At 43.3% G+C, this 26,686-nt stretch overlaps 1 protein-coding gene across 2 annotated transcripts in view; it reads right to left on the reverse strand.

The window, feature by feature from the left end:
• Window positions 1-585: 585 nt before the first annotated feature.
• Window positions 586-26,686, reverse strand: part of PLEKHA2 (pleckstrin homology domain containing A2) — a 92,235-nt gene continuing 66,134 nt past the window's right edge. For both annotated transcript variants that reach the window (XM_044279047.1, XM_044279048.1), the window contains exons 8-12: window positions 25,699-25,767; window positions 25,238-25,308; window positions 10,001-10,064; window positions 4,845-4,922; window positions 586-1,330 (exon numbers count right to left, since the gene is read on the reverse strand). In XM_044279047.1, coding sequence (XP_044134982.1) covers window positions 1,025-1,330; window positions 4,845-4,922; window positions 10,001-10,064; window positions 25,238-25,308; window positions 25,699-25,767 — 588 coding nt within the window. In that variant the 3' untranslated portion in view covers window positions 586-1,024. The remainder of the gene's footprint in view (window positions 1,331-4,844; window positions 4,923-10,000; window positions 10,065-25,237; window positions 25,309-25,698; window positions 25,768-26,686) is intronic.

Raw genomic sequence — 26,686 nt, forward strand, 5'->3', positions numbered from 1 at the left:
TATTCTCCATTCTCACACTGGACACTAGGGATTTGTCACCGCCAGATCTCTGAGAAGCTCTGACAGACGTTCGTTTCCCTCTCTCAGCTGTCATCTAGTTGCACTGATTGCATCCCTTTATATCCCCTCCCATACTGCATCACTTTTCGGTTTATACAACTTCCTGGATTGTGCTCACTGCTAGATGCTGCAACTGCTGGTTCCTCAGTAAGTCTGTTCCTTTATTTGTGTTTTCCTGTTGGCTTGATCCTAGGTGACCCTGACTCCCTCCGTATTAAGTGTAGGGAGCCGGTGGTCGTGTCCCCTCACTGTTATAGGGTTTGCAGGTGTCACACAGTCTAGGTACGAGGGCATGCGATTATCTATCATAAAGCTCTTTGCATGGGCTGAGCAGTCAGGGAGAGCTCTAGGGCTTTTATAGGGCTCATCCTTATGTTCCTTAGTCGGGGATCAAGTCTAGTCGGATCTAGTATTTAGTAGATTCCTCCTACAGGACCACGAATGATTATAACACTCCTCCCAACACTGGACCACCAGGTATCAGGCCCTAAGTATACAGGTGTATAATGAAAAATCACAAATATATATGAGCATTTCATATTTTTATTTGGATTCACATTTTTTGTGCTGCAACATTAACGTCAAGGCAGAAAAGCCCTACCTCCAGTCAGCCTGACACGACACACACATACTACACACACCAGTCTGCTTCACGTCAACCAGGAGTATAATACAAAGATGGCCTCTCTTGATATAAGCCATTCTGTGCATGGTTTGAACATGGGCTAGATTAAATGGCTGCTAGTTATGATATTGAGCTGAAACTAGAAGGTCAGAAAAGTTCACAGTCAAGTGCCAAGACCATGGCAGTAACAAAGCATCGAAGCATTTCAGGTAGAATCTCATCAATTAACAAAAAGACAATACTGTATGCTGGTTCATCCTGCAGGTAATATACATGAGTCTGTAAACGTGGCAGCCATCTTGTCTCTCTTGTAGGCTAGCCATGTAAGTGGAGATTTGGTTATACATCGGAAGTACGGATGTTATCTAGATTAGGTAGAAATGGATCATCTTTTAACCGCTGAGGTTCAGACATTTGCCTGGCTCGTACTCCAAATTCACCCTCCAGAGAACCAGCCAACGTAATTTCTCCAGCTGACTCTTTTTCACATTTGGGCACTGGAGTCCAGGGTTGCCATGATGATTTAATTGACACTGATTTTCCAAGGGGCCGTTTGACATCACTTGGTGGTAGAGAGTGGGTGGAGGTGGAGGAAGAGGCTGGAACAGAAGCACGGTTTAATGACATAGTACGTGCAAAAGACTCCTGTGGAGGGAAAAGAAGATGGACATCAAACATTGTGGTTCAGTGAAGAAGTTAACATAAGTAACTGCTAAAATGATCCCTTTCACTGAAATTTCTCGCACAGGAACTTGTGTCCATGTGGGCATCACACTTGGGTGTATGGACTATAATGTCTATTAAACAGGTCTATACAATGTGGAGGATGATAATAAGGGCAAAACTATAAATTGTACATTAATGAGATCAGTAAGACTTGGCTCTATCACATTTTCTATATTGTGGTCAACCTCTATAGAGACATACGTGCCTATAGTATCAAGTTGGGTCTCCACTGACTGTTGATTTCCAGTTTTGAAACCACAACTTGATGAAGGTGTTGCTTTCTCTATAGTCTCTTAGCATATCTCAGGCATTTGAGGAGATAGGTGGCCATATGTTTGGACTCTATAGCATATACATATGATCATACCAAAGCTGCTCGACAACATTAAATTAACGTTGGCCAACCCACTGATTTCAGGGGGTCCATCTTATGTGTATGGGGGTTTCCCAACTTGCCCCACATTGCAGAAGTTGGGGGAGAGAAGAATCGGGCTGTTAGATTTTACTGTGCCTGATCCTTTTGTTCTCCTTATGTACTTCTATTTAAGCCACTCCAGATGTCAAGCTGCTAAGCACAGTCGGACATAGTGTAACCAATAAAAAGGAAATGTGCTATTTCTTACAAGATTAAAAACTTTACAAGTATATAAATAAAAACATGTGGCATGCCAAGTTCCAGCTCAACCCCAGGTTTCATCCTCTTAGCTTCTCCTGGGCATACCCGAGTATGCGGCACAACAACTTCCACCCTTCACTGGGTTTGGCCCCCTTGGCTTCTTTCAGTTCAAACACAGGGTCAGGCTGGACTTTGCCACATACTCAGTGAAGGCCTACAAGAGGGATGCCCAACCTGCGGCTGTCTGTGCATGGTTGCAAAACTACAACTACCAGCATGCACAGACAGCCTACAGCTATCAGCCTACAGCAGGGCATGATGGAAGTTGTAGTTTTACTACAGCCAGAGGGCCGCAGGTTGAGCATCCGTGCCCTAGAAGAAGCCAAGAAGGTAAAACCCAGGGTTAAGCTGGAAATTGGTGTGCCACATAGTAGGGTATGCCCTGAAAGAAGTCAAGAGTATAAAGCCCAGGGTGAGGCTGGAACGTGCTGTGCACCAAAAGACATCAAAACCAGCAAAGACAGCAAAACCCTATGTATTAGTGGAGGAAGAGAGCAAATGAGACATTGTTGAACTGTACATTACATTCTCTGATACAACATTTTGTGTATAGATCAGAAGCCATTCATGTGACCAATAAACACTAAGAAGAAACACTGGTTACCACTTTAAATAATTCACTAACTATAGTGGAAAATATCTATATAATACTAAATGTAGACAATTTTAATATGAGCTAATTTCACATTTTAAAGGGATATGTTGAAAGTTTCCTCAGGCATCAAGGCTGTGCCACCCGTTAGAAGGGCAGATTTATTACCACTTCATATGATGACGCGATCGTAATTTGTTTTACATTCCAAAACATGAAATTGCAAAATGTTGTTTGCCTGCATGAAGAGGCCAAATATAATCTCTTATGAAATCTCAGTCTGAAGGAGTGTGAAGGAAGAATGTTCTATGACCTCAAATATCCATGCCAATAGAAGAAAAAGTTTTGAAGTCTATTGGAAATTAAAACTTAACGTTTTTGATGTGTTTGTGATATCAGAGCTGTAAATCTACAATGTTCTCATCCTATAGAACTGCAGGTGGTCCCAGTATTCTGGCCCTTTACAGGTGATACAATGCATCTGATGGTGGCTTAAATTTGTCAAAATGGTCAACCAGCTAATATGTTTGGTGGCAGCCTTACTGTCCTGTGATATCAGCCACCAGGGAACTCCTAGATAGAGTATCTTCTTGTAACCAGAGTAGGTAGAAATACACAGACAGTGAGCCATACCTGGAACCCCGCCCGCTTTACCTTAGGGCAGTGCAAGCCCTAAACAGCAAGTCTGCAACTAGTCGATGTTCCCTACTCTACTAAAGTGCAAGACATACACAGACAGAGACAGAAGAACACAGAGACTGAGTCGTACAGAAATGGGTCGGGGCCAAACGGACAACACAGTACCAAATCGCAAGACAGGGTATAGTCAAATAGCCAAGCCAAAGTCAGAACCAGACGAGAAAAACAGTACCAAAACACAAGACAGAGAGCGGTCAAAGGCAAGTCAAGGTCAATAATAGAAGCGATCCAAATGCACACAGGACCAGAACCAGGAGCACAGCTAGTAGTCAATGACTATCACTGGCACAGGTATAAGGCCTGGGAGGGCTTTAAACGGAGCACCAAGTCCCAGGATTAGAACCTGATAGGTCCATGACTCAGCGCTCCATCAGTCAGAACACAAGCACAGAGGAATAGAGCAGCTGAGCAATCAGTCCACTGCTAATCTCCAGCACACGCCCGCTGTGGGGAGAAAGAGCATTGCATCCTGTAGCTAAGGATGCGGTCACATCATCAGGGGGCATGGCTTAGCAGTGCATGGAGATCTCGCTGCTGGAGCACCCGGCAGGTAAGTTCATGACAGTTCTATTTCAACATGCATGATCCTTTGTTCCCCCAGGAGATAAGCGCTAGACAGTGGGGTCTGACAATACTTTATCTTTCTCTCCCTACTGAAATTAAAATACCAACTTGGCAGATTGAAGCATGTATGTTTAAGGAGAACTCACAGGAAAGACTGGCATATTGAAGAGCTGGTGGAGACAGTCTAGGTCAAGTCAACCTTACTTATCATATTGAACCCGTCTGGCCATTTTCTTTCCATAAAAAAAACAAAAACTGGTCCCAGCTGGGTGATTTTCCATTTTGCCCACTTCTCCTCCAGTGCTTTCTTACTTTCCAGTAACCACTCCAATGGAGTCTTGTGGTAGGGCTGGCAGGAATACTGGGCCACGCACACCAATCAAAGAAACCTGAACCTGACCCCCATTGCCACAGGGCTGTCATCTAGTTTCATTGTTTCTGGTTTAACACCCACTAGAGAAATGATCCAGGAAATCAATCATTGGAACAATTAGTTGCACCTAAGTCTTGGGTTTAGATGTGTACCCTGGCCCTAACCAACATAATAGGAAAGGGTGCTATAAGTAAATTGTGCCCACTTGATGATTCTTTACCGGATATTGCAGGACCAGATCATTAAAGCCGTTGTGTGTGAATATCCCAGGAGATTAGCAGTTATTGAGATGCTCAAACCCGATGTCTGGTTCCATCAATTACAGGATGTCACCAACTAAAGAATCTTTGTCATTTGTACTTGATAATTTTGAAAGGTAGGTGAAAGGTGACTTGTTAGGTAAGATATTAAAGACTAGACAGAGTTTGAAACACTTTATGCTTCTCATTACTCATTGTGGTGACAACTTGCCCCATCTTAGAACCAGTGTGATGGTGATACATACAGTATATGTTAGACCTTTACATACCCGACAACGGGTCCTTAAGGTTTGAATGGCAGCATTGATTGCCTTTATCCAACTGTGCATTTCCTGCGGGCTGTCAGTCTGTAAAGAAGAAGAACATGCGGTAGACATAAAATATCTTGAGTATGATCCAGAACTCAGTAATCACCACCATGATCTAGATTAACACCGTTATGTCATACAATGGAGTCATGGACCTGATTGGGCCCTTCATACAGCTAATTAGTGAGGTTGCCCCACCAGTCTGCAACCTCACTAATTAGCTTCCTGCTTTTTAATACCACGCTAAATTGTAGTTGATATTGATGACCTACCCTAAGGATGTTTAAGTCCTGGAAGGCCTGCTAAAGTCATGAAAGTATTCTTCACATTCTTCTAAGACCTGTTTATGTGCTCACTCTCGCCACAACCTCCTCCTTCACTCTCAGTCACTGTGTGGCTGGGGGTGCAATACAGACTACCATAACAACTGGCTGAACAGACTCCATGACATATAATGCCAGCTACCAACACCATCCCAAGCTAAGGTTTTTGTGGAACCTGGCACTTCACAGGAGTGAAGCAATGCACCCAACAAGCCTTACCAAGCTGAAAGTATGCCCCCTTTAATCATTTAGCCAAAGGACAACCAATGATAGCATACACCAGAACCATATTTCTAAAGTCAAGGCCAATATTATGTGCTTAAAGGCATGTCTTATGTCTACATAATGCTAACACTATATAGCACATTAACAACTGGTTCTTAGCTCTGGACCTGTAAGGGTACGACCACACGGTCACATTTCTTGCTGCAGTTTTGAAAGTCAAAATCAGGAGTGCATCTTAAAAGGAGAGAAAAAATAAAGGCTAGATATGATGTCTTCTCTTTTTAGAAAACAGCAAGTGTAGGGCAGCACTCACGGACCTCATGACCACACTGCAATGCAACAACCAAGCCATAACCGTAGAGCAGTCTAACAAATAGTGAACGAAAAGAGGCAACGGCAGAATCTTCAGTGCATTCTTTATTGGACGAGCTTCACGGAAAGTGTACCATAAAAACCAGACAGCAACGTTTCGGCTACATGGTAGCCTTTATCAAGCCTAGTCACTCCTGGTTTGAGCTTTGAAAACTGCATGCAAAAAGCTGATCGTGTGGCCGTGCCCTAGGACCAAAAAAACGCACCAAAACAATTTACACGAGCATATTACAGAGTAACAAATGACAGCTCTAGAACAGCCGCAGCAGTGTCCAGTATGCCAATTCTTACAGGATCAGACTACGCATAGGGTATGTTTGTAGTCTGTAACCATAGAGACAAATACATCTGTGTAGGAGATGCACATACAAAAATGGTTTGAGACAATTTGCAAAGTTGTTTCATTTATTTTATTTATTTATTTATTATTGTTTTTTTGGGGGGAAGGGGGTTGAATGCTCCTCATCAGTACGGAGTGGGCAAGCTCCCCAAAACAGCTACGGGTGAATATTTGGCTTGGCTATCTTCCCTTGTCATGTGCCAAGGTTTGTTGGATTTTGATGCATAGGGAGCCACTTTCAAGGGGTGGCGCTAGCGAGATCGTTTTCTTTCACTGGGAGATACCGCTTTGCATATTATTTTCCCATGAAGCATTGCCACTAAGTCTCCATGAACAGCTGGTCTCCTAAGGAGAGCCAGTATCCCGCCTAAGTAGCGGGATACTGGACATTGAGGTCAGGAGGAGCATAACTGGCTGACTTGATACTTAACGCCATGCATGATTAATTTTCACAAGCTAGTCATGCTTCTGTTTATAATCTATCATCCATGCCTGGCCTCCAGTCACAAATGGCATCTCCGCAGGCCTTCCAGTCATCCAACAAAGAAGGAGGAGGAAACCAGGACAAAGTTCATCATTCATAAAGCAGGTATTTGTGAGAGCAGTGAGCCAGGGCTGATGTCATCCTGATCTACAGAACGGTCTCCTTACAACTATCATATTCTGTCATCACAGTCTTCATGAAGTTTCCGAAAATAATTAAGCAATGTGTCAAAATGAAGCTAAATAATCCCTGTTTCCATTGAAGAGTTTCATTTTTGGGTATAGCATCTTGTCCAATAACATCTGAGGTGTCGCCAACATAAATGGTCAGTGTTGCTTGTGAAAACTCCCTTGCCTAGCTGGGTTTAATGTGGGAGTTATTTCTGGACGTCTTACTGCATTTTATAATTTCATGGACTCTGCCAGGTCAGATAGAAACCATCAACTCTATGTCTGGAGGAAAAAGAACACTGCACGCCAACACCAAACCCTCATCCCAACTGTGAAGGATGGTGGGACTATCATGGTTTGGGGCTGCTTTGCTGCCTCCGGGCCTAGACACCTAATGCGGAACGTACATGGCCCGTGTCCGTGTTGCGGACATGTGAATGGACCTTTATGGGAATAATACATTCTAAGGTGTATGAAAACATTTTATAAGACAATGTAAGGACAGAAGTCCATGACCTCAAGCTGAAGAGACATTGGGTGGTGCAATAGAACAATAGACCTAATCATACAAGTAAATCAACTGAAATGGTCCTGACCTTAACCCTATGTAGATGCTGTGACAAAACATGGAGGGCTCTACATGGAAGACATCTCAGAAATACTGATGAACTGAAATACATTTGCAGGGAGGAATGGTCTGATATTCCTCGTCAACACTGTGAAACTCTTATTGCAGCTGCAGGAAACATTTGGTGGAGGTGACTGATGCTAAACAGGGATCTATCAGTCATTAAATTGTTCCCTTTCTGTATTCCTTCACTTTCCATGTCTTCTCTGTGTGCTCGATAAAGACATGGATGGTACAAATGATTGCGTGGTATTAGTTTAGCTTGTGTTTGTGAACTAAATTGCATTAGTAATCAATGTAGATATCCAGGTAACTCCAAAGGCTTCACCTACATTTTCTTGGGTTGTATTCATGCCATATAGCAGGCATGCTCAACCTGCGGCCCTCCAGCTGTTGCAAAACTGCAACTCCCAGCATGCCCGAACAGCTTTCAGCTATCAGCCTACAGCAGGGCAGGGTGGGAGTTGTAGTTTTACAACAGCTGGAGGGCCGCAGGTTGAGCATCCCTGCCCCATAGGGTTAAACTTCTTGGCTCTAATCCTGCTTGATAACAATCTTGCACAATCCTGACTGTCAGCTGGGGATGAAGTATGAGGTATCCCAACAGGATGTCTGCTCTCAACAAATCAATAAAGATCTGATTTTTCGGTTTTGATGTTGGAGTAGGACCAGGGGCGGACTGACTATAGACCCTACAGGGAGATTTTTCATTGCTCCAATGCCCAGGTGGCCAACCGAGCCCTCCTCTCAGCCACCAGCTGGATACATAATGATCCCATGCTCTCAGTAGTAATTAATGCTAGGGGCTTCAGGTACTTAAAGGGGTTCTCCAGAAATTAATACAATAACAGGACTGAAATTACTTAAAGGGGTTCTGCAGTTTTTTTAAACTGATGATCTATCCTCTGGATAGATCATCTGATCGGCGGGGGTCTGACACCCGGGACCCCCGCCGATCAGCTGTTTGAGAAGGCAGCGGCACTGGCAGTAGTGCCGCGGCCTTCTCGCTGTTTACCGCAGGCCCAGTGACATCACGACTAGTATCAATGGCCTGGGTGGAGCTAAGCTCTGCCCCGCCCAGGCCATTGATACTAGTCGTGACGTCACCGGGCCTGCGGTAAACAGCGAGAAGGCCGCGGCACTACTGCCAGCGCCGCTGCCTTCTCAAACAGCTGATCGGCAGGGGTCCCGGGTGTCAGACCCCTGCCGATCAGATGCAGGTGATCTATCCAGAGGATAGATCATCATTTAAAAAAAACTGCAGAACCCCTTTAAATATTACTTTATTATAAATATATTCCCAAATACCTATTATTAGTTATAATGGCTCGTTTTGAACTCCATTACTACAGAGATTCAGCTAAAGTGCTATCACCTGTATTCAGGATCATAACCCCTGACAAGTAGAGCAGAGAGGAGGATGAGGCAGCACTATAGCTCAGTGTTGTGAAGTAACTTGTCCTCCTGTGTGATTAGGGCAGGTTTTGTGTGCACTAATAGGACGGCGGCAGTTTTAATTCTCCTAATGATTGCTCCGTGGACAAAATGAGCCGTTATACTTAATGAAAGGTATTTGGAAATATATTTATAATAAAGTAATATTTAAAAGTATTTTCATTTTTTTAAAATTCCCAGAGAACCCCCTCGTAATGCCCTCGTATCGCTGTCCTCAGGATGGTGATACAGTTGAATATTGCAGACAGAGTGGCAGTGTTTTCTGCTGCACTGTGGTATTTGGCTCTAATGAAGCAGTATTTTGTGCTGCACTGTGGTATTTGGTTCTGCTGGGGCGGTATTTTGTGCTGCACTGTGGTATTTGGCTCTGCTGGGGCGGTATTTTGTGCTGCACTGTGGTATTTGGTTCTGCTGGGGCGGTATTTTGTGCTGCACTATGGTATTTGGTTCTGCTGGGGCGGTATTTTGTGCTGCACTGTGGCATTTGGTTCTGCTGGGGCGGTATTTTGTGCTGCACTATAGTATTTGGTTCTGCTGGGGCGGTATTTTGTGCTGCACTGTGGCATTTGGTTCTGCTGGGGCGGTATTTTGTGCAGCACTACGGTACTGTTGCTCCTATCAACTTGTGTTGTCCTAGCCTTCTATCAATTTGGATCTGCCTACAGCATGGGGCGTCTTTTAGTTTTTTTCCGGGGCTACTTTAAGTTCTCTGTCCACCCGCGAGTAGCACCAGCACCCCATGTGTATTGTAAAGCTCCTGAAACACAACCTTCCTTTGTTGCATCAGGACCCAGGTATAGCTGCTGTTTGATACCCCCCTGGCCACCTGTCCAGGCTGTATACTGGTGTCCCACAATGATATCTGATGTTCTAGATCCAAATGTCATGTTATCTATAGTTTCCATTACTTCTCTTTGCGATCATACTGACTTTACTGTATATAGAGATATTTACCAAGCAAAATGCACCAAAAATGTATTTTTTGCACCTTCATTTACAGTTTTTAAAAGCGAATACAAAAAGTAATTAATGCCATGCAAATCATTTGAATAAGTCTTTATGGCATATAAAATTTTATGATAGATGCTGAATAAATGAAAAAAAAAAGAAAAACATTTACCTGGATGTAGAAAGTTCTGGGGGAAGTAATAACTTCAAACAAATTGTCCCTCATAAGCAAATCCCTGCAATAATACCGTTATAACATGTAAGTATTACAAATAGTAATAACACATAGCTCATTTATAATCTTACTTTACCATCAGGTCAGTACAGGTGGTTCTATATTCACGGGCCCAGCCAAATCACCAATATACGGTAAATAAATAGCAATATTCTGACTGCCAATAGTCACCACTAGGGGGAGCTTAGAAGCTTACTAAAGACAAATCTGTGATGGAGAGCTATGCGAGCTTTATACATTTGTATGCACTGAGCTCCTCCTAGTGGTGACTACAGGAAGCCAAAATTGTATGACAATGTGGTTTTCCAGTCCCATTATATTGAAAGCCTAAATGAGAGCAGTGCTGCAGTAACAGTTGAGCGACTTCCAGAGCTACTACAGAACAGGCGTTCTAGGTGTTGGACCCTTATTGATCAGATATTGATGGCCTATCCTGATGGAGTATGCAAAGGAAGGGGCAATGCAGGGTAAAATCTACTTCCCTTCTGCACACCGGTTATTGCTGATCTCAGATACAGCCTGCCACCAGAGGGATTTCCTCACATAGGTATTAACACAGCTGCCGTTGAATTCAATGCTAGCTCTAAAAATCTGTATGCAGTGAGCTCCCCCTAGTGGTGGCTTTTGGCAGCTAGAATTTTACACTGTAGCAACGCCTATGTGAACCCACTATAGACATGAATGAATTAATAGGCAGGGTTCAAACCGATTTAAGGGGAATCTGTCACCCCAATTTTCAAACACATACCTAATACTGCAGATAAGGAGTCCTGATCACTATATTTTTTATTTTTCTGCGGTTACCCCGCTGTCAGCGCTCAAAGCTGTGCTGAAATACACAGTCTGGAATGCTGTGCTGTTCTAACATAATGGAGAGGACTCATGTACGCATGTACAGAAGTTCTAACAATGTACTTCAATGCAGCTCTGAGCGGGGGAGTGGGGGGCAGCAGGAAAATAGAAAATAGAGATCCAGACTCCATATCTGCAGTACTACTCATGTATCACCATAAATAATGACAGAGGAGGGTAACAGATTCCCTTTAAATAAAAAACATCAGGACATTGACATTTTACCCCTTTACTACCATAGATTTCCAGAGGTAACCACTAAAAGGATCATGCGGTTTGGACACTCACTATCATGAAGTGTCACATTTCTGTAACTTCATTAGTGAAGGGAAACAAGTGTCAATTTCTCTGCAGCGCCACCACAGGGGAAATGAAGCATTACACGGCGTCCATTCACATCAATGGGTTCTGTGTAACCACTCCCTACTCTGCAGAAGAGATGAAGATCCCAAAAAGAGCCCCCCCCCCCCACTCCACCCCATTCCCTATTAGGGTACTTGACACTAAACTGGGCAGACCCTTTAACCCCTTTGCTGTCCTAAATCATGATAAGTAACATTACTACAGTCTGCTGCTACAATTTCTGAGGGGCACACTCAGTGGCGTAACTAAAATGACCGGGCCTCACAGCAAATTTTTTGAATGGGGCCCCCCTTCCCCAGTAAGTTCTTCACAACCCGCTCCTTTCATGGAACCCCCACTTCTGTGGCTAGTAAAAGATCGCTCTCTCAGACCAGGCCGGCAGCTGCTCCATCCGTTTCCTACACTTTATGTACTGTCACTGTATATAATGTCATTGTATAATACTGTTAAACCCCTTTAGTCCTCCTCCTGGGCGGGCCCCGTCTGAGTCCCCTGCTTCCCCTATAGCTACGCCCCTGGGCACACTATTATTGGAGGCACTCTGATGGTGATGGTAATAGGGTACTTTACTTACAGTTATATGGTAGTATTATTTATGTAGCTATATAACGGCGTCATTTATTTTTACCCTATGGAAGAATTATTTATGTGTCCTGTATAGTAACACAGTTTGCAAGGCTGAAAAAAAGACATACGTTCATCCAGTTCAGCTTATTATCCTGCCATGTTAACCCACAGGAAGGCAGAAAACCCTTGTGGCACAAAAGTAAAAAAAAATAAAAAAATAAGGAAAATCTAGTAACATTAGTAATCCAGTAACTATACCGTATGATAATCTAACACAATGATATGGTGGCATTAATTATGTGTATGGTATGGCGGTATGCTTCTTTGTTTGTGCACTGCACTCAGTATGTATACCCGAACCCGTGAATTTACCCATTGACCACATTCTGCATGGTGTACAATCCTAATAAACATGTGCCTATAGATACTATAGCCTCACTATACGGTACAACCTGCTTATAACCTATACACATAAATACATGACTGCTCTCCGCGCCAGCCTTCCTCTGTGCGCTCTGCTAGACGTGACCTCATTAAGATGGGAAGCAATTATGATGTTCCAGTAATTAGCTTTACCAGCTGATACATGATGGCTGTCCAAATGTTGGGTCGAGTTGAATAAGTCGGCAGGGCTGTACGTGCCATGCACACATTTCCACCGCCCACATCCACACCTTGTGTCAGACTGGTAGGGACTGGGCAGCTCTGCGCAGACACGGCTCTGCTGTCTTCTAACTGAAGTGACTTTCTATGCAGCAGATTTCATCACTACCCTGTAGAGATCTTAAGAAAGTCATATACAGAGGTGGCGTGGGCATCACATCACTGCACCTTATCCCCCCCCCTGACGCATTTCATGCTCCCTGGTTATATGGAGACCTGTATAAAGCATGCAGTTAGGTCTTCTGGTCAATGCCACCATACCCATGGTCCAGAAAACATAATCCTTGTATAAACCGGATCTTTCTACTACACTTTCCAGAACCTCACCACGGCCAGCGGGTGGAAACATCCAGAGACTGAGAATCTGGATGGACTGAGAGTTTACTACGTTATAGTGAATTCTCTATATATATCAGCAGCACAAATCTCTCTCCTGTTCAAATGGTTTGTTACAATGTATCAGTGCAGGTAACATGTATGTATCTTCCCAAATAACCCATTAGGGTGGTTTAATACATAGATTTTTCTTTTCTTTTTCTTCTTTGTGGTCTTTTTCACTGCACTTTTTTAGGTTTTTCTGCTGGTTACTTTACGGTCCACTGTCTCATGTTGGGCAGGGGTGCACCTAGCCTTTCTGCTGTCTGAGGCGAGAACTGAAATGGCGCACCTCCCTCCCCAATGCCAATTTCTTTACCTAACCCCTTCCCTTCAGCCCATGGCCCTTTGGCTGCCCCTCTCTTGCACCTACCTGGTGCTGCCTGAGGCGATCGCCTCACCTGGCCTCATTGGTGGTGCACCCCTGGATGCTGGGACTTTTTGAAGTCAGTTTTGCTTTGACTTTGAGCTAGGGTGGCCACTTTCTTCACCCCAAAAAGACCTGAAGGTGAGCTACATGGGGCCTGGAGTGCTTCTCTCACCCTCAGTCAGTCACAGTGACATGCCCGCTGTCTTTAGTGAGTGACTGGGGGTGAGAGAAGCCTCTGTCAGTCAATTTGTTGCTGCTGCTCCCAATGCTCTGAGCGGGATTGTCCAGGCCTTGCACCAGATGGAGGGCGGACTAAAGCCGGACGTATGGCCACCCTACTTTGAGCTGGCATTCTTTGCACTAAATTTATTAGAAGTCATGATGTTTGTTAAATCTGGCTCATCCTTAACCCCTTTAGGACACAGCCTTATTTCACCTTAAGGACTTGGCCATTTTTTGCAAATCTGACATGTGTCACTTTAAGTGGTGATAACTTTAAAACGCTTTGACTTATCCAGGCCATTCTGAGATTGGTTTTTTTCGCCACATATTGTACTTCATGACACTGGTAAAATGAAGTAAAATAAATAAATTTTTATTTATAAAAAAATACTAAATTTACCAAAATATGTAAACCAGTTCAGGTCTGAAGTCACTTTGCAAGGCTTACATAATAGAAACCACCCAAAAATGACCCCATTCTAGAAACTACACCCCTCAAGGTATTCAAAACTGATTTTACAAACTTTGTTAACCCTTTAGGTGTTCCACAAGAGTTAATGGAAAATAGAGATACAATTTCAAAATTTCACTTTTTTGGCAGATTTTCCATATTATTATTTTTTTTCCAGTTTCAAAGCAAGGGTTAACAACCAAACAAAACTCAATATTTATGGCTCTGATTCTGTAGTTTACAGAAACACCTCATATGTGGTTGTAAACCGATGTACGGGCACATGGCAGGGCGCAGAAGGAAAGGAATGCCATACGGTTTTTGGAAGGCAAATTTTGCTGGACTGTTTTTTTTTTACACCATGTCCTATTTGAAGCCCCCTGATGCAACCCTAGAGTAAAAACTCCATAAAAGTGACCCATCTAATAAACTACACCCCTCAAGGTATTCAAAACTGATTTTACAAACGTTGTTAACCCTTTAAGTGTTCCACAAGAGTTATTGGCAAATGGAGATGAAATTTCAGAATTTCAATTTTTTGTAAAATTTTCCATTTTAATCCATTTTTTCCAGTAACGAAGCAAGGGTTAACAGAAAAACAAAACTCAATATTTATGGCCCTGATTCTGTAGTTTACAGAGACACCCCATATGTAGTCGTAAACTGCTGTACGGGCACACGGCAGGGCGCAGAAGGAAAGGAATGCCATACGGTTTTTGGAAGGCAGGTTTTGCTGGACTGTTTTTTTTTACACCATGTCCCATTTAAAGCCCCCCTGATGCACCCCTAGAGTAGAAACTCCAAAAAAGTGACCCCATTTTAGAAACTATGGGATAGGGTGGAAGTTTTGTTGGTACTAGTTTAGGGTACATATGATTTTTGGTTGCTCTATATTACACTTTTTGTGAGGCAAGGTAACAAGTAATAGCTGTTTTGGCACCGTTTTTATTTTTTGTTATTTACAACATTCATCTGACAGGTTTGATCATGTATTATTTCTATAGATCAGGTTGTCCCGGACGCGGCGATACCTAATATGTACACTTTTTTTTATTTATGTAAGTTTTACACAATGATTTCTTTTTTGAAACAAAAAAAATCATCTTTTAGTGTTTCCATAGTCTGAGAGCCATAATTTTTTCAGTTTTTGGGCGATTACCTTGGGTAGGGTATGATTTTTGCAGGATGAGATGACGGTTTTATTGGCACTATTTTGGGGTGCGTGTGACTTTTTGATCGCTTGCTATTACACTTTTTGTGATGTAAGGTGACAAAAAATGGTTTATTTAGCACAGTTTTTATTTTTTTACGGTATTAACCAGAAGGGTTAGGTAATGTGATATTTTTATAGAACAAGTTTTTACGGATGCTGCGATACCTAATATGTATACTTTTTTTTATTTATGTAAGTTTTACACAATGATTTAATTTTTGAAAGCAAAAAAAATCATGTTTTAGTCTTTAGTCTGAGAGCCATAATTTTTTCAGTTTTTGGGCGATTATCTTAGGTAGGGTATGATTTTTGCGGGATGAGATAACGGTTTGATTGGAACTATTTTGGGGTGTGTGTGACTTTTTGATAGCTTGCTATTACACTTTTTGTGATGTAAGGTGACAAAAAATGGTTTATTTAGCACAGTTTTTATAAAAAAAAAATTATGGTTTTCATCTGAGGGGTTAGGTCATGTGATATTTTTATAGAGCCGGTCGATACGGACGCGGCGATACCTAATATTTTTTTCATTTATGTAAGTTTTACACAATAATATCATTTTTGAAACAAAAATAAATTCATGTTTTAGTGTCTCCATATTCTAAGAGCCATAGTTTTTTCAGTTTTTGGGCGATTATCTTAGACCAGGTCTCATTTTTTGCGGGATGAGATGACGGTTTGATTAGCACTATTTTGGAGTGCATATGACTTTTTGATTGCTTGCTATTACACTTTTTGTGATGTAAGGTGACAAAAAATGGTTTATTTAGCACAGTTTTTATTTTTTACGGTGTTCATCTGAGGGGTTAGGTCATGTGATATTTTTATAGAGCCAGTCAATACGGATGCAGCGATGCCTAATATGTATACTTTTTTGTTATTTGTGTAAGTTTTACACAATAACAGCTTTTTTAAAACAAAGAAAATTATGTTTTAGTGTCTCCATATTCTGAGCCATAGTATTTTTATTTTTTGGGCGATTGTCTCAGGTAGGGGCTCATTTTTTGCGGGATGAGGTGACAGTTAGATTGGTACTATTTTTGTGATGTAAGGTGACAAAAATTTTTTTATTTATCACTATTTTTATTTTTTACGGTGTTCATCTGAGGGGTTAGGTCATGTGATATGTTTATAGAGCTGGGCAATACCTAATATGTATACTTTTTTCCCCCTATTTTTTACCATTTTTTTTTACTTTATTTGGGGAAAATGACATTTTTGTTTATTTTTACTTGAAACTTTAAATTTTTGGGGGGGAAAACCTTATTTTTTATACTTTTTTTCACTTTATTTTTTGTCCCACTTTGGGACTTGAACTTTTGGGGGTCTAATCCCTTTACAATGCATTCCAATACTTCTGCATGGAATGCATTGGCTGTATGAGTAATACAGTGAGTATTACTCATACAGCTTCCGGCCTGTGAGATCCAGGGGGCTGGATCTCACAGGCTCGTCACCGGAAGGCAGCGCGATGCCTTCCTTAGGCATCGTGCTGCCTTCCATGCCATCGGATCCCCCTACAGCCACATGGGGACCCAATGGCACCTCCGCCAGCTGCCGCAACCGCAGGTAAAAGCCGCAAACCGCAGGTCTGAATTGACCTGCGGTTTGCGGCGATCGCCGACACGGGGGGGTTCACAGGACCCCCCTGCGTATTTAGCCAAGGTGCCTGATCAATGATTTGAGTAGGCACCGGGTTCCGATCACCGCCCGCCGGCGGTGATCGGAACTATACATGACGTACCGGTACGTCATGTGTCCTTAAGTACCAGGACAACATGCCGCACCGGTACGCCATGTGTCCTGAAGAGGTTAAATGGATTCTGTCACCAGTTTTAACCCTATTAAGCTAGCTGACATTAGCGATGTGCTAATGTCAGCTAAACCTACCTAGCCTATTCCTACGTTTATCTATGCCCCCGTTACGCCAGAAATCTAACTTGGATAATATGCTAATTAGCCTCTAGGAGCAGGAGGCTCAGTTCTCTCACCTTTGTCGCCTCCCTCCAAGTCCTGATTGACAGGGCCAGGCAGCGCTCGCATCTGTCTGCCAGCCCTGTGCTCTGGTGAAATCCAGGGCCGGTGCAAGGATTTTTGCCGCCCTAGGCAAAGATCCATTTTGCTGCCCCCTCATGTCACTCACTCACTGACAGAAACACACACACACTGACAGACAGACACGCACTCACTCACTGACAGACAGACACACACTCACTCACTGACAAACACTCACTGACAGACATACACCTACCCACTGAAACACACACACAGAAACTCACTGACAGACACTCACTCACTGGCAGACAAACACACACATATACTCACTGACAAACACACAGACACTTACTGACCGACATATATCCACACTCACTGACATACACTCACTCACTGACACACACACACAGACACTCAATGACAGACACATACACTCACCTAAAGAATTATTAGGAACACCTGTTCTATTTCTCATTAATGCGATTATCTAGTCAACCAATCACATGGCAGTTGCTTCAATGCATGAAGGGTTGTGGTCCTGGTCAAGACAATCTCCTGAACTCCAAACTGAATGTCAGAATGGGAAAGAAAGGTGGGCTACAACAGCAGAAGACCCCACCGGGTACCACTCATCTCTACTACAAATTTGAAAAAGAGGCTACAATTTGCACGAGCTCACCAAAATTGGACTGGTGAAGACTGGAAAAATGTTACCTGGTCTAATGAGTCTCGATTTCTGTTGAGACATTCAAATGGTAGAGTCCAAATTTGGCGTAAACAGAATGAGAACATGTATCCATCATGCCTTGTTACCACTGTGCGGGCTGGTGGTGGTGGTGTAATGGTGTGGGGGATGTTTTCTGGGCACACTTTAGGCCCCTTAGTGCCAATTGGCCATCGTTTAAATGCCACAGGCTACCTGAGCATTGTTTCTGACCATGTCCATCCCTTCATGACCACCATGTACCCATCCTCTGATGGCTACTTCCAGCAGGATAATGCACCATGTCACAAAGCTCGAATCATTTCAAATTGGTTTCTTGAACATGACAATGAGTTCACTGTACTAAAATGGCCCCCACAGTCACCAGATCTCAACCCAATAGAGCATCTTTGGGATGTGGTGGAACGGGAGCTTCGTGCCCTGGATGTGCATCCCTCAAATCTCCATCAACTGCAAGATGCTATCCTATCAATATGGGCCAACATTTCTAAAGAATGCTATCAGCACCTTGTTGAATCAATGCCACGTAGAATTAAGGCAGTTCTGAAGGCAAAAGGGGTCCAACACCGTATTAGTATGGTGTTCCTAATAATTCTTTAGGTGAGTGTACATTTACTGACAGAAGGACAGACATACATACACACACTCACTGACATAAATACACAGGCAGACACTCACTCAGTCAAACACTTAGGAAGCTGGCACCCTGCGAGTGTCTTTCCCTCACCGCGCCTGCGCCGAATACTGAATGGCGTGAGATTTCCCCAGAGCACAGGGCTGGCAGACAGATGCGAGCGCTGCCTGGCCCTGTCAATGAGGACTTGCAGGGAGGCGACAAAGGTGGGAGAACGGAGCCTCTAGGAGCAGGAACAAGCCCCCCCCCCCCCCTCCCCACTCCTAGAGGCTAATTAGCATATTATACAAGTTAGATTTCTGGCGTAACGGGGGGCATAGATAAAAGTAGGAATAGGCTAGTTAGGTTTAGCTGACATTAGCACATTTCTAATGTCAGCTAGCTTAATAGGGTTAAATCTGGTGACAGAATCCCTTTAAACCTTACATTTTAGTTTTTACTAATGTTGCAGTACCCCAGACGTGCAGATGTTTTATCATGTAATGTTATTTAATGTTATGTTCTGCCACGTACTCCAACAAGAGGAGGTATGGTTGGCAGAAACAGGGCTAACCACTCTGTTCCTTCCTTCTTGGTAGAAGTCGGCTGTTCCTGCTTCCTGCCAGGAGGGGGAGTTCCTGGTAAAGTGTGTGGAGGAAGGAAGCACATGTCAGAGCTCCTACCTCATGAGCCTGGCACTATTCTTCTGTAAGATTTTTACTTCAGGAAGATTGCCAGTCAAGATACGTCTTTTCAAAAAGTTGTAGCAGATAAAGTCAGCAGAGTGACCAGCTAGATTCAGCTTCACAGTCCCTGCTGCTGGTGAGGGAAACAGGACAGACACCCAGCACCTAGAATAACTACCATGCAATACGAACTTCAAGCCTGTATCACACAGGGGACACCTATACCTATATCTACAAGTGCCTGCTAGTGCCATTAAATTGCCACACAACCATACCTCCTCATCTGGTGCCAGAAACTGCACTTTGTACTTAAAGGGGTTGTCCCACAAAAAATATTCTACAGTTTCAAACCAGCACCTAAATCCTTTTGTAATTGCATGTACGGTAATTAAAAATTTGTTATTCAGTAAAATTGATTTTTATATTGCCACTTAATTTCTTGTTTCTTTGACCTGCTCACTGAGAAGGCCGCACATGCTCAGTTTCATCCTTCAACTGCCTCCTGAGCTGTGATAGGGAGAGCTGAGACACGCCCCCTGAGCTGCAGCAGATAAGACACTCCCCTTGAGCTAAATCTAGCAGAGCAATGAATGGGGAGATCTCTGGATCCATGTGAGGTACAGGGCTGGTTCTAGCTTTATTAGAAAGGCATTGTCATGTTCTATATGATGTCTGATTTTCATTTTTTACATTATTCTTGTGATATCCCTTTTAATACTGCTGGACATGCGACAAGTTATATTTTGCACTAAGTAAAGAGAGACTGTTATACATTTACTTGTGACCTGATTCTTCAAACTACTTTTCCTCTGCACCGATCCCATGGGAGCAACGACCTGAGGAAGTACACTGTGACACAACAACCCATCAGGGCCACTACCACTCCCATCCTCTGCACCAGCTCTGTAGCGGCTCACTGCAATTTTACTCCCCTTTTCCTATGTCCCTCCCTGCTGGAGTGATTTTGCGCCTTTTTGTAACTTTTTTACAAAATTGCGATGATACTAGTTTATTTACCATTTCTAACCACTCCCACTCTTAAACCACTTTTCATAAGTGGTGAGGGCAACAAAAAAACTGACAAAAGTCATAAATTTGGTGCAAAACGGCACTTGCACTAACATTTCCGACTTTTGGACACGTTCAAATTTGACACATTCGCCCCTTTTTTGTGTTACATTTGGGCATTTTTTACAGTTATTAGCATTTTATTTTAAACTTTTTTGAAACTCATGATCTAGGTTCAGTTTTTTCCAGTGTTTCTCCCATAGTCTTCTCAATAAGAGATGAAAAAGAACAAAATAAAGTTATGTTTTAAAGTGCTACAATTAAAAACACCAAAAATAAGCACTCTGGTTAACTGGTTAAAAAAAAACATGCATTCCATGCAAGAAAACTGTGTGCCTTAACATTCTTTATATAATTAGCGAAATACCTAATTTCCATATTTTTTCCCTTGGAGCATTGCCTGAAAAACAGCATCTATTTTCAGTTTGTTTTTACTACATATATATATATCTAAAAAAAATCTCCTGGAATCACCTGTAAAATATCCACAAGCTGCTTTCCAGGAAGAAGCAGTTTTTGTTTAGCAAAAAAGCACCCAAAAAGGAGGTAAAAACAGCAAAAAAGAATAAGAATAAATAAAAAAGTGTCAGATATTTGATTAGGCCGGATGTAATGTAAGATTTTACAGGCGCTGCCTATAAAGCATTTCTTGAAACTAACATATTGAGATCATTTTGCACATAGGGTCAAAAAAAAAAAAATTCTTGTCAAGGTTCAAGAAGAAATCACGGAAACGTTCCCATTCTCTGGAGATTAGTGAAAATTATTAATTGAAAATATCAGACTTGGGGGTTGGATCTCTATGTGTAATTTGTAAAATTTGCCACCAGGGGGAGCTCCTTATTAAGCAACTGTAAAATATCACACGCCAGATCTTATTTCTGTGAATAAATAGTAGAGAGGAAGTGAAATATGTTATTTATACAATGAGGGTAACCGTGCGGATCACCAGGATGGCACTGTGTGTGTATGTGTGTGCCTGTGTGTATATACTTATAAAAAATATATATATCTATATAATATATATATATATATATATATATATATATATATATTTTACTTGACAACTCTTGGGAACAGTGATTCGGGAGGGTAGCATGCGCCTTCAGAATTTTGTCATGTTGCAGTCACACCCCTTTACACATACCACACCCCTTTTTGCTGGAGACCCCACCCCTTCACTGGTGTCCATCTGCTAACCACACCCCTTTTCCATAAATTCTGTCCCTTTTACTTTTGCAGTCCCGCCCCCTCAGTTTGTGTTGGGGGTGCAAACCTGGAGACAGGGGTGGACTTGGAACTTAAAGTAGCCCTGGAAAAAAAACTAATTGTGACCCCATGTTGTAGGAGGGTCCAAGTTGACGGAAGGCAGGGCCAACACAAGTAGGCGGAGCCAGCAATACCATGTTGCAGCACAAAGTACCACCCCAGCAGAGCCAAATACCTCAGTGCAAAATAATAAACTGCCCTAGCAGCATCAAAAACCACAGTGCAGCACAAAATATGTCCCAGCAGAACAAAATACCTCCAAAGAATCTGCCCCTCTGTGGTGGCCAGTGTCAGCTGCCACATTCTGTCCTCCCACTCCAGTTGCATCAGAATGGCAATACAGTTGAATTCAGGAATCAGAAGGGCACCTGTGGTCACTAGCCAGGTACATAACTACTTGACGCACCCAGTGTTAACATTGGGAGCGACAGATCATTACTTAGCTGGCTGGCAGCCATGAGGAAGGCTCAGGTGGCCCACTGGGAGATTTCCAAGTAGAGTCTATGGCCTGGAGATTTTCTAACTCTTCCGTAAATCCAGGAGGTCTCCCCATTTTCTGGAAGAGTTGGCAGCGATGATATACTGTATAATTCACAGCATCCACTTTCCCACTAAATTCCATGGAGAGGTGGCCTGTTGTACTGGGTTCTCAACTGCTCCTCCCTGCTTCAGTCACGGAAATATGCCACCGTGAGTACACAAAAGGATTAACGAGAGTGAGACCTATACCTATCAGGCATTTATGGCATATTCACAGGATTAATGATGGGAATACCCCAGAGCTGTGATGTCCTGGACATTTAGAAAAGCCATATTTACTATAGAAATGAAGACATAGGACCCATCAACAGCAGAGAACCGATTCTCTACAATACAAACTGCAAAAAGTGAGAACAGCAAAAAATCTAGATATACTACAAAGATACTTGATATTATATTTGTTGACTGAAGAGCCAATGCTAAAGGCTGAGATGAAGATAAATTGACTGAAATATAAAAATATAAAGATGCTAGTATGTAGATGCTGTTGATGTACCCTGCTGTTCTAGAGACTTGGTGACTGATAATGGGGTCACGGTTTGGACATTAGGTGTGGCCAGGCGGTCTAGCACATTGCTGATGGTTTGGAGTGGTACAAAAAGGTGAGGAAACTCAGATAGAGACATCCTGTGTGCTGTGGTTTCCTCTGGTGTCACAGCTGTGCACAGCTCTGGCTGCAGGGGATCGTTACACTGTAATCTTAATGAATCTTTCAACTTTAGTTAATATCTACAATGTGCAACTGGAGATAAGCATGCCAAGCGCACACCAAGGGAGGTGGAGGTGTAACTTGAAAGACCTGGGCTCAAAGCAGTGGCGTACATAGAGAAGTGAGGGCCCCATAGCAAGGATCAAACCAGGACCCCCACACAGGACAGAAGGGTTTCCACCTAAACCCCTTTCAATGACCCTTGGGACATTTTTTTTCCACTGCCTAATTTGCTAAAAGTTGTTCCTTTAGAGGGTAGAGTCCTGACCAGGTTTTCACCCCCAGTAGAAGAGAAGATGATCCCAACTACGACTGGGCCCCCTCTTGCCCTGGGCCCCATAGCAGTTGCATGGTCTGCCACTATGGTAGTAAAATCTATAGCAGCCCTCCACCTACCATTTATATAGATGTTGATAAAATTGACTTGGGTTCCATGAGATACCAGGGTCCGGGTGCGAATACTGCCTCTACACTCCTGTACCAAATGTAAGGGACGGATGCAGGATCTGACTACACAAGGTTTGCTTGTAGTCTGTAAATATGCCCCAGATGCATGGTCACCTCTCCACTCACTGCTATAAGACCGCTGGAAATCTCCGAGCCAGCGCTCAGCTATTTTCGGAAGTCCCACAGTGGTGAATAGAGGGTATTGTCTCCTTCACTTCAGGGCCTTGTTCTGGAAGTAGCAGTGGGTTCCAAAGGTAGCACTTATCTGACATTGATGGTATCGATATGCTATCAATGCACCAGATGGGACAACAAACCTCTTTGACTGGTGACAAGTCCTCTCTAATCACAACGTGATCTGGCACAATTGAAAAATTTGTTTGGTACACTTGTCAAAATCACAGCAAACAACGTAATTTTTTCTGTTGAAAGGATGTCCTGGGGCATCTGATTTGTCTTCTTCTCCTTCTCCCCCTCCAGTGCTAGCCAGTTCTCTAACGCGGGGCAAAATAGGCAGCTGCCCCAGGCCCAGTTGCGCCAGGGGGGCCCAAGGCAACTGCCTCTTGAGCCCCGCTGGCCACTGCCCACAGCCACAATGACATCCTAAAATATCTGCTCTGCTCCACCGGCTCCGTGTCCCGAAAACTACGGTAGCAGGCAGGCCGGCCGGCCGCGTAACGTCACTCACTCTGTCACGCGCCTACTCCGCCTGCTTCATTGATAAAGTTGGAGGAGCAGGCGAGCGCAGCATGACTGAGTGAGTGACGTTACGCTGCTGGGCTACCTGCCTCCTACGGTAGTTTGAATGTTTGATAGTGAGTACTAGCTGTCTAGCTCTAGCCATGACTACACTTTACATACATATAAAGACTGCTGTGAGCGGGGCCCGGTGTAATAGAGTACAGTGACTGCACCGCCCGGGCCCCGCTGCGATTCCAACACCAATTGCCAGCCTCCACCCCCTGTATTGGGGTCAATATTTACACAGGGACACTGTTATCGAGGGAGGAAGGGATCTGTGAATGACACATCCACAGATTCCCCCGCACCCATAACAGTGTCATCCACAGATCCCCCCATAACAGTGTCATCCACAGATCCCCCATAACAGTGTCATCCACAGATCCCCCCATAAGTGTCATCCACAGATCCCCCATAACAGTGTCATAAACACAGATGCCCCTATAACAGTGCGTCATCCACAGATGCCCCATAACACTGTCATCCACAGATGCCCCCATAACAGTGTCATCCACAGATGCCCCCATAACAGTGCATCATCCACAGATCCCCATAACAGTGCCTCATCCGCAGTTCCCCTCCATAACAGTGCATCATCCACAGATCCCCCATAATAGTGTCATCCACAGACCACCATTAGTTCAAAACCCACCAAAAGCACACTTTTTGGTTAAAAAAGTTTTTTCTTGTTTACCTTCTCAAATACCTAAGTGCGTCTTATCAGCAGGTGCGTCTTATAAAGTGAAAAATACGGTACTTGCTTGCTCCTCCTCCCGTCCTCCCCTGCCCTTAGCATAGGCCGCTCGCGTGACGTCACGCTGAGGCACTGCAACGCTAGGATGAGCCCCGGTCTCCTTCCTGAACTGCAGAGCGGTGCCCACTTCCAGCCCTGAGCCCAGCTGCCCAGAGCACTGATCTTGAGCCTGCTTGAGTTTTCAGAACTGTAAGTATTTACAGTAATTCACTGTAAGCTATATTATATATATTACTTGTTTTATGTGAGTAAGGGTGCTGGGTGGTTGGAGAAGGGGGGGTGGAGAAGGGGGAGATAGGGGTGGATGGAGAGGTTAGTAGTACAGTACTATCTGCACATTGTGGTGGAGGGTGTGATTGCATGCTAGGGTGTGGGAAGGTGGGATCCAGGGGGCCCAAGTAAATTCTTGCCCAGGGTCCAATCAATATTAAAGACGGCCCTGGTTCTAGCGCATGTGAAACAGAAGGTTTGGGGAAAAGGCCAGGGCTCTGACCTGTCCTACCCCTGGTAGAAATCTGCTGATATTTAGATGATCAGATAGTCTTTACTTACCCAGATTTAACGAGACATTCATGCGTCTTCAAGATATCCCTAAGGTGTATACAGCGCAGAGGTTCCCGATCCTAAAGAAAACAAAGGAAGATTTTTTTTTAGAGATGGGCGTTGGAGTATAGGTATCTAATTAAAAAAAAACGGGAACTAAGATCACACCTCCCCCAGGACAGCAGCAGAATTGGGGCCGATTGACTAATATGGTGCACCCCTTTCTCATGAAGCTAGGCTCACTTCTCTACCAAGTCCCTTTACAGTGAGTCAAAAAATAAATAAATAAATTGGAGAAACCCTAGTTTTGCCAAACTGCACAATTAGCACCACTTTTTAGACAGACTCTAGGCGCAGACACATTAATAAATCTGGGCCATTGTATTCTAAGATCATGGGGAACATTTATTATCTCCTGTATGACTCTTCTGCCCAAAGTTTTTCTCAACCACAATGAAAAAAGGACGCACCGTTTCACATTTGTAGTAGCTAATATTAAACGCGCTCAAGACAAAGAATCTTCTTTTCCAGTTTTTCCTCTGTAAAACAAAAAGACGAAACAAAGTAGCTATGAAAGCTTTCCATTTTACATCTTCCATCCCAATCTCAAATTTTAGGCTACTTTCACACGAGTGTTCTTACTGGATCCGGCAGGGTTCAGCAAAAAACGCTTCTGTTACTGATAATACAACCAGTCTGCATCCATTATGAACGGATCTGGTTGTATTATCTGTAACATAGCCAAGACGGATCCGTCATGAACTCCATTGAAAGTCATGGGGGACGGATCCGTTTTCTATTGTGGCAGATTGTGGCAGAGAAAACTGATCCGTCCCCATTGACTTGCATTGGGGGTAATGCCGGATCTGTCTTGCTCTGCATGCCAGGACGGAAAGCAAACTACAACATGTTGCGGTTTGTTCTCCGACATAGGAACGCAACTAAACGGAACGGAATGCATTTTAGAGCGATCCGTTCTGTTCAGTTTAGTTTTGTCCCTATTGACAATGAATGGAGACAAAACTGAAGCGTTTTTTTTCCGGTATTGAGCCCCTATGACGGATATCAATACCGGAAAACTTAAACGCTAGTGTGAAAGTAGCCTTAAAGCAAATCTCCATTTAATTTTGCAGGTTAAATGTACAGTACATAAAATAGTAAGTGACTTCTCAAATGCTTTGTGCTATGCTGGTCATATCATTTTCTTCTTCTTTATTCATTTTCAAACCTAAATGTAGAATTCTGCTGTGCCGGTGAAGGGGTAGACTCCAAAGGCCTATTTGGCACTTAAAGGGGTATTCCCACGTGGGACATTTATGGCATATTGATAGGATATGCCATAAATGTCTGATAGGCGCAGGTCCAACCTTTTTTCCCTGCCGTGACCAGAGCAAACCGCGCATGTTCTCCATTCACTGCTTAATAGCCGAGTGAGAGCACTTGGTTATTATTGGTAAT

Source organism: Bufo gargarizans, chromosome 2, assembly GCF_014858855.1.
Source record: "Bufo gargarizans isolate SCDJY-AF-19 chromosome 2, ASM1485885v1, whole genome shotgun sequence".
Lineage (NCBI taxonomy): Eukaryota > Metazoa > Chordata > Amphibia > Anura > Bufonidae > Bufo > Bufo gargarizans.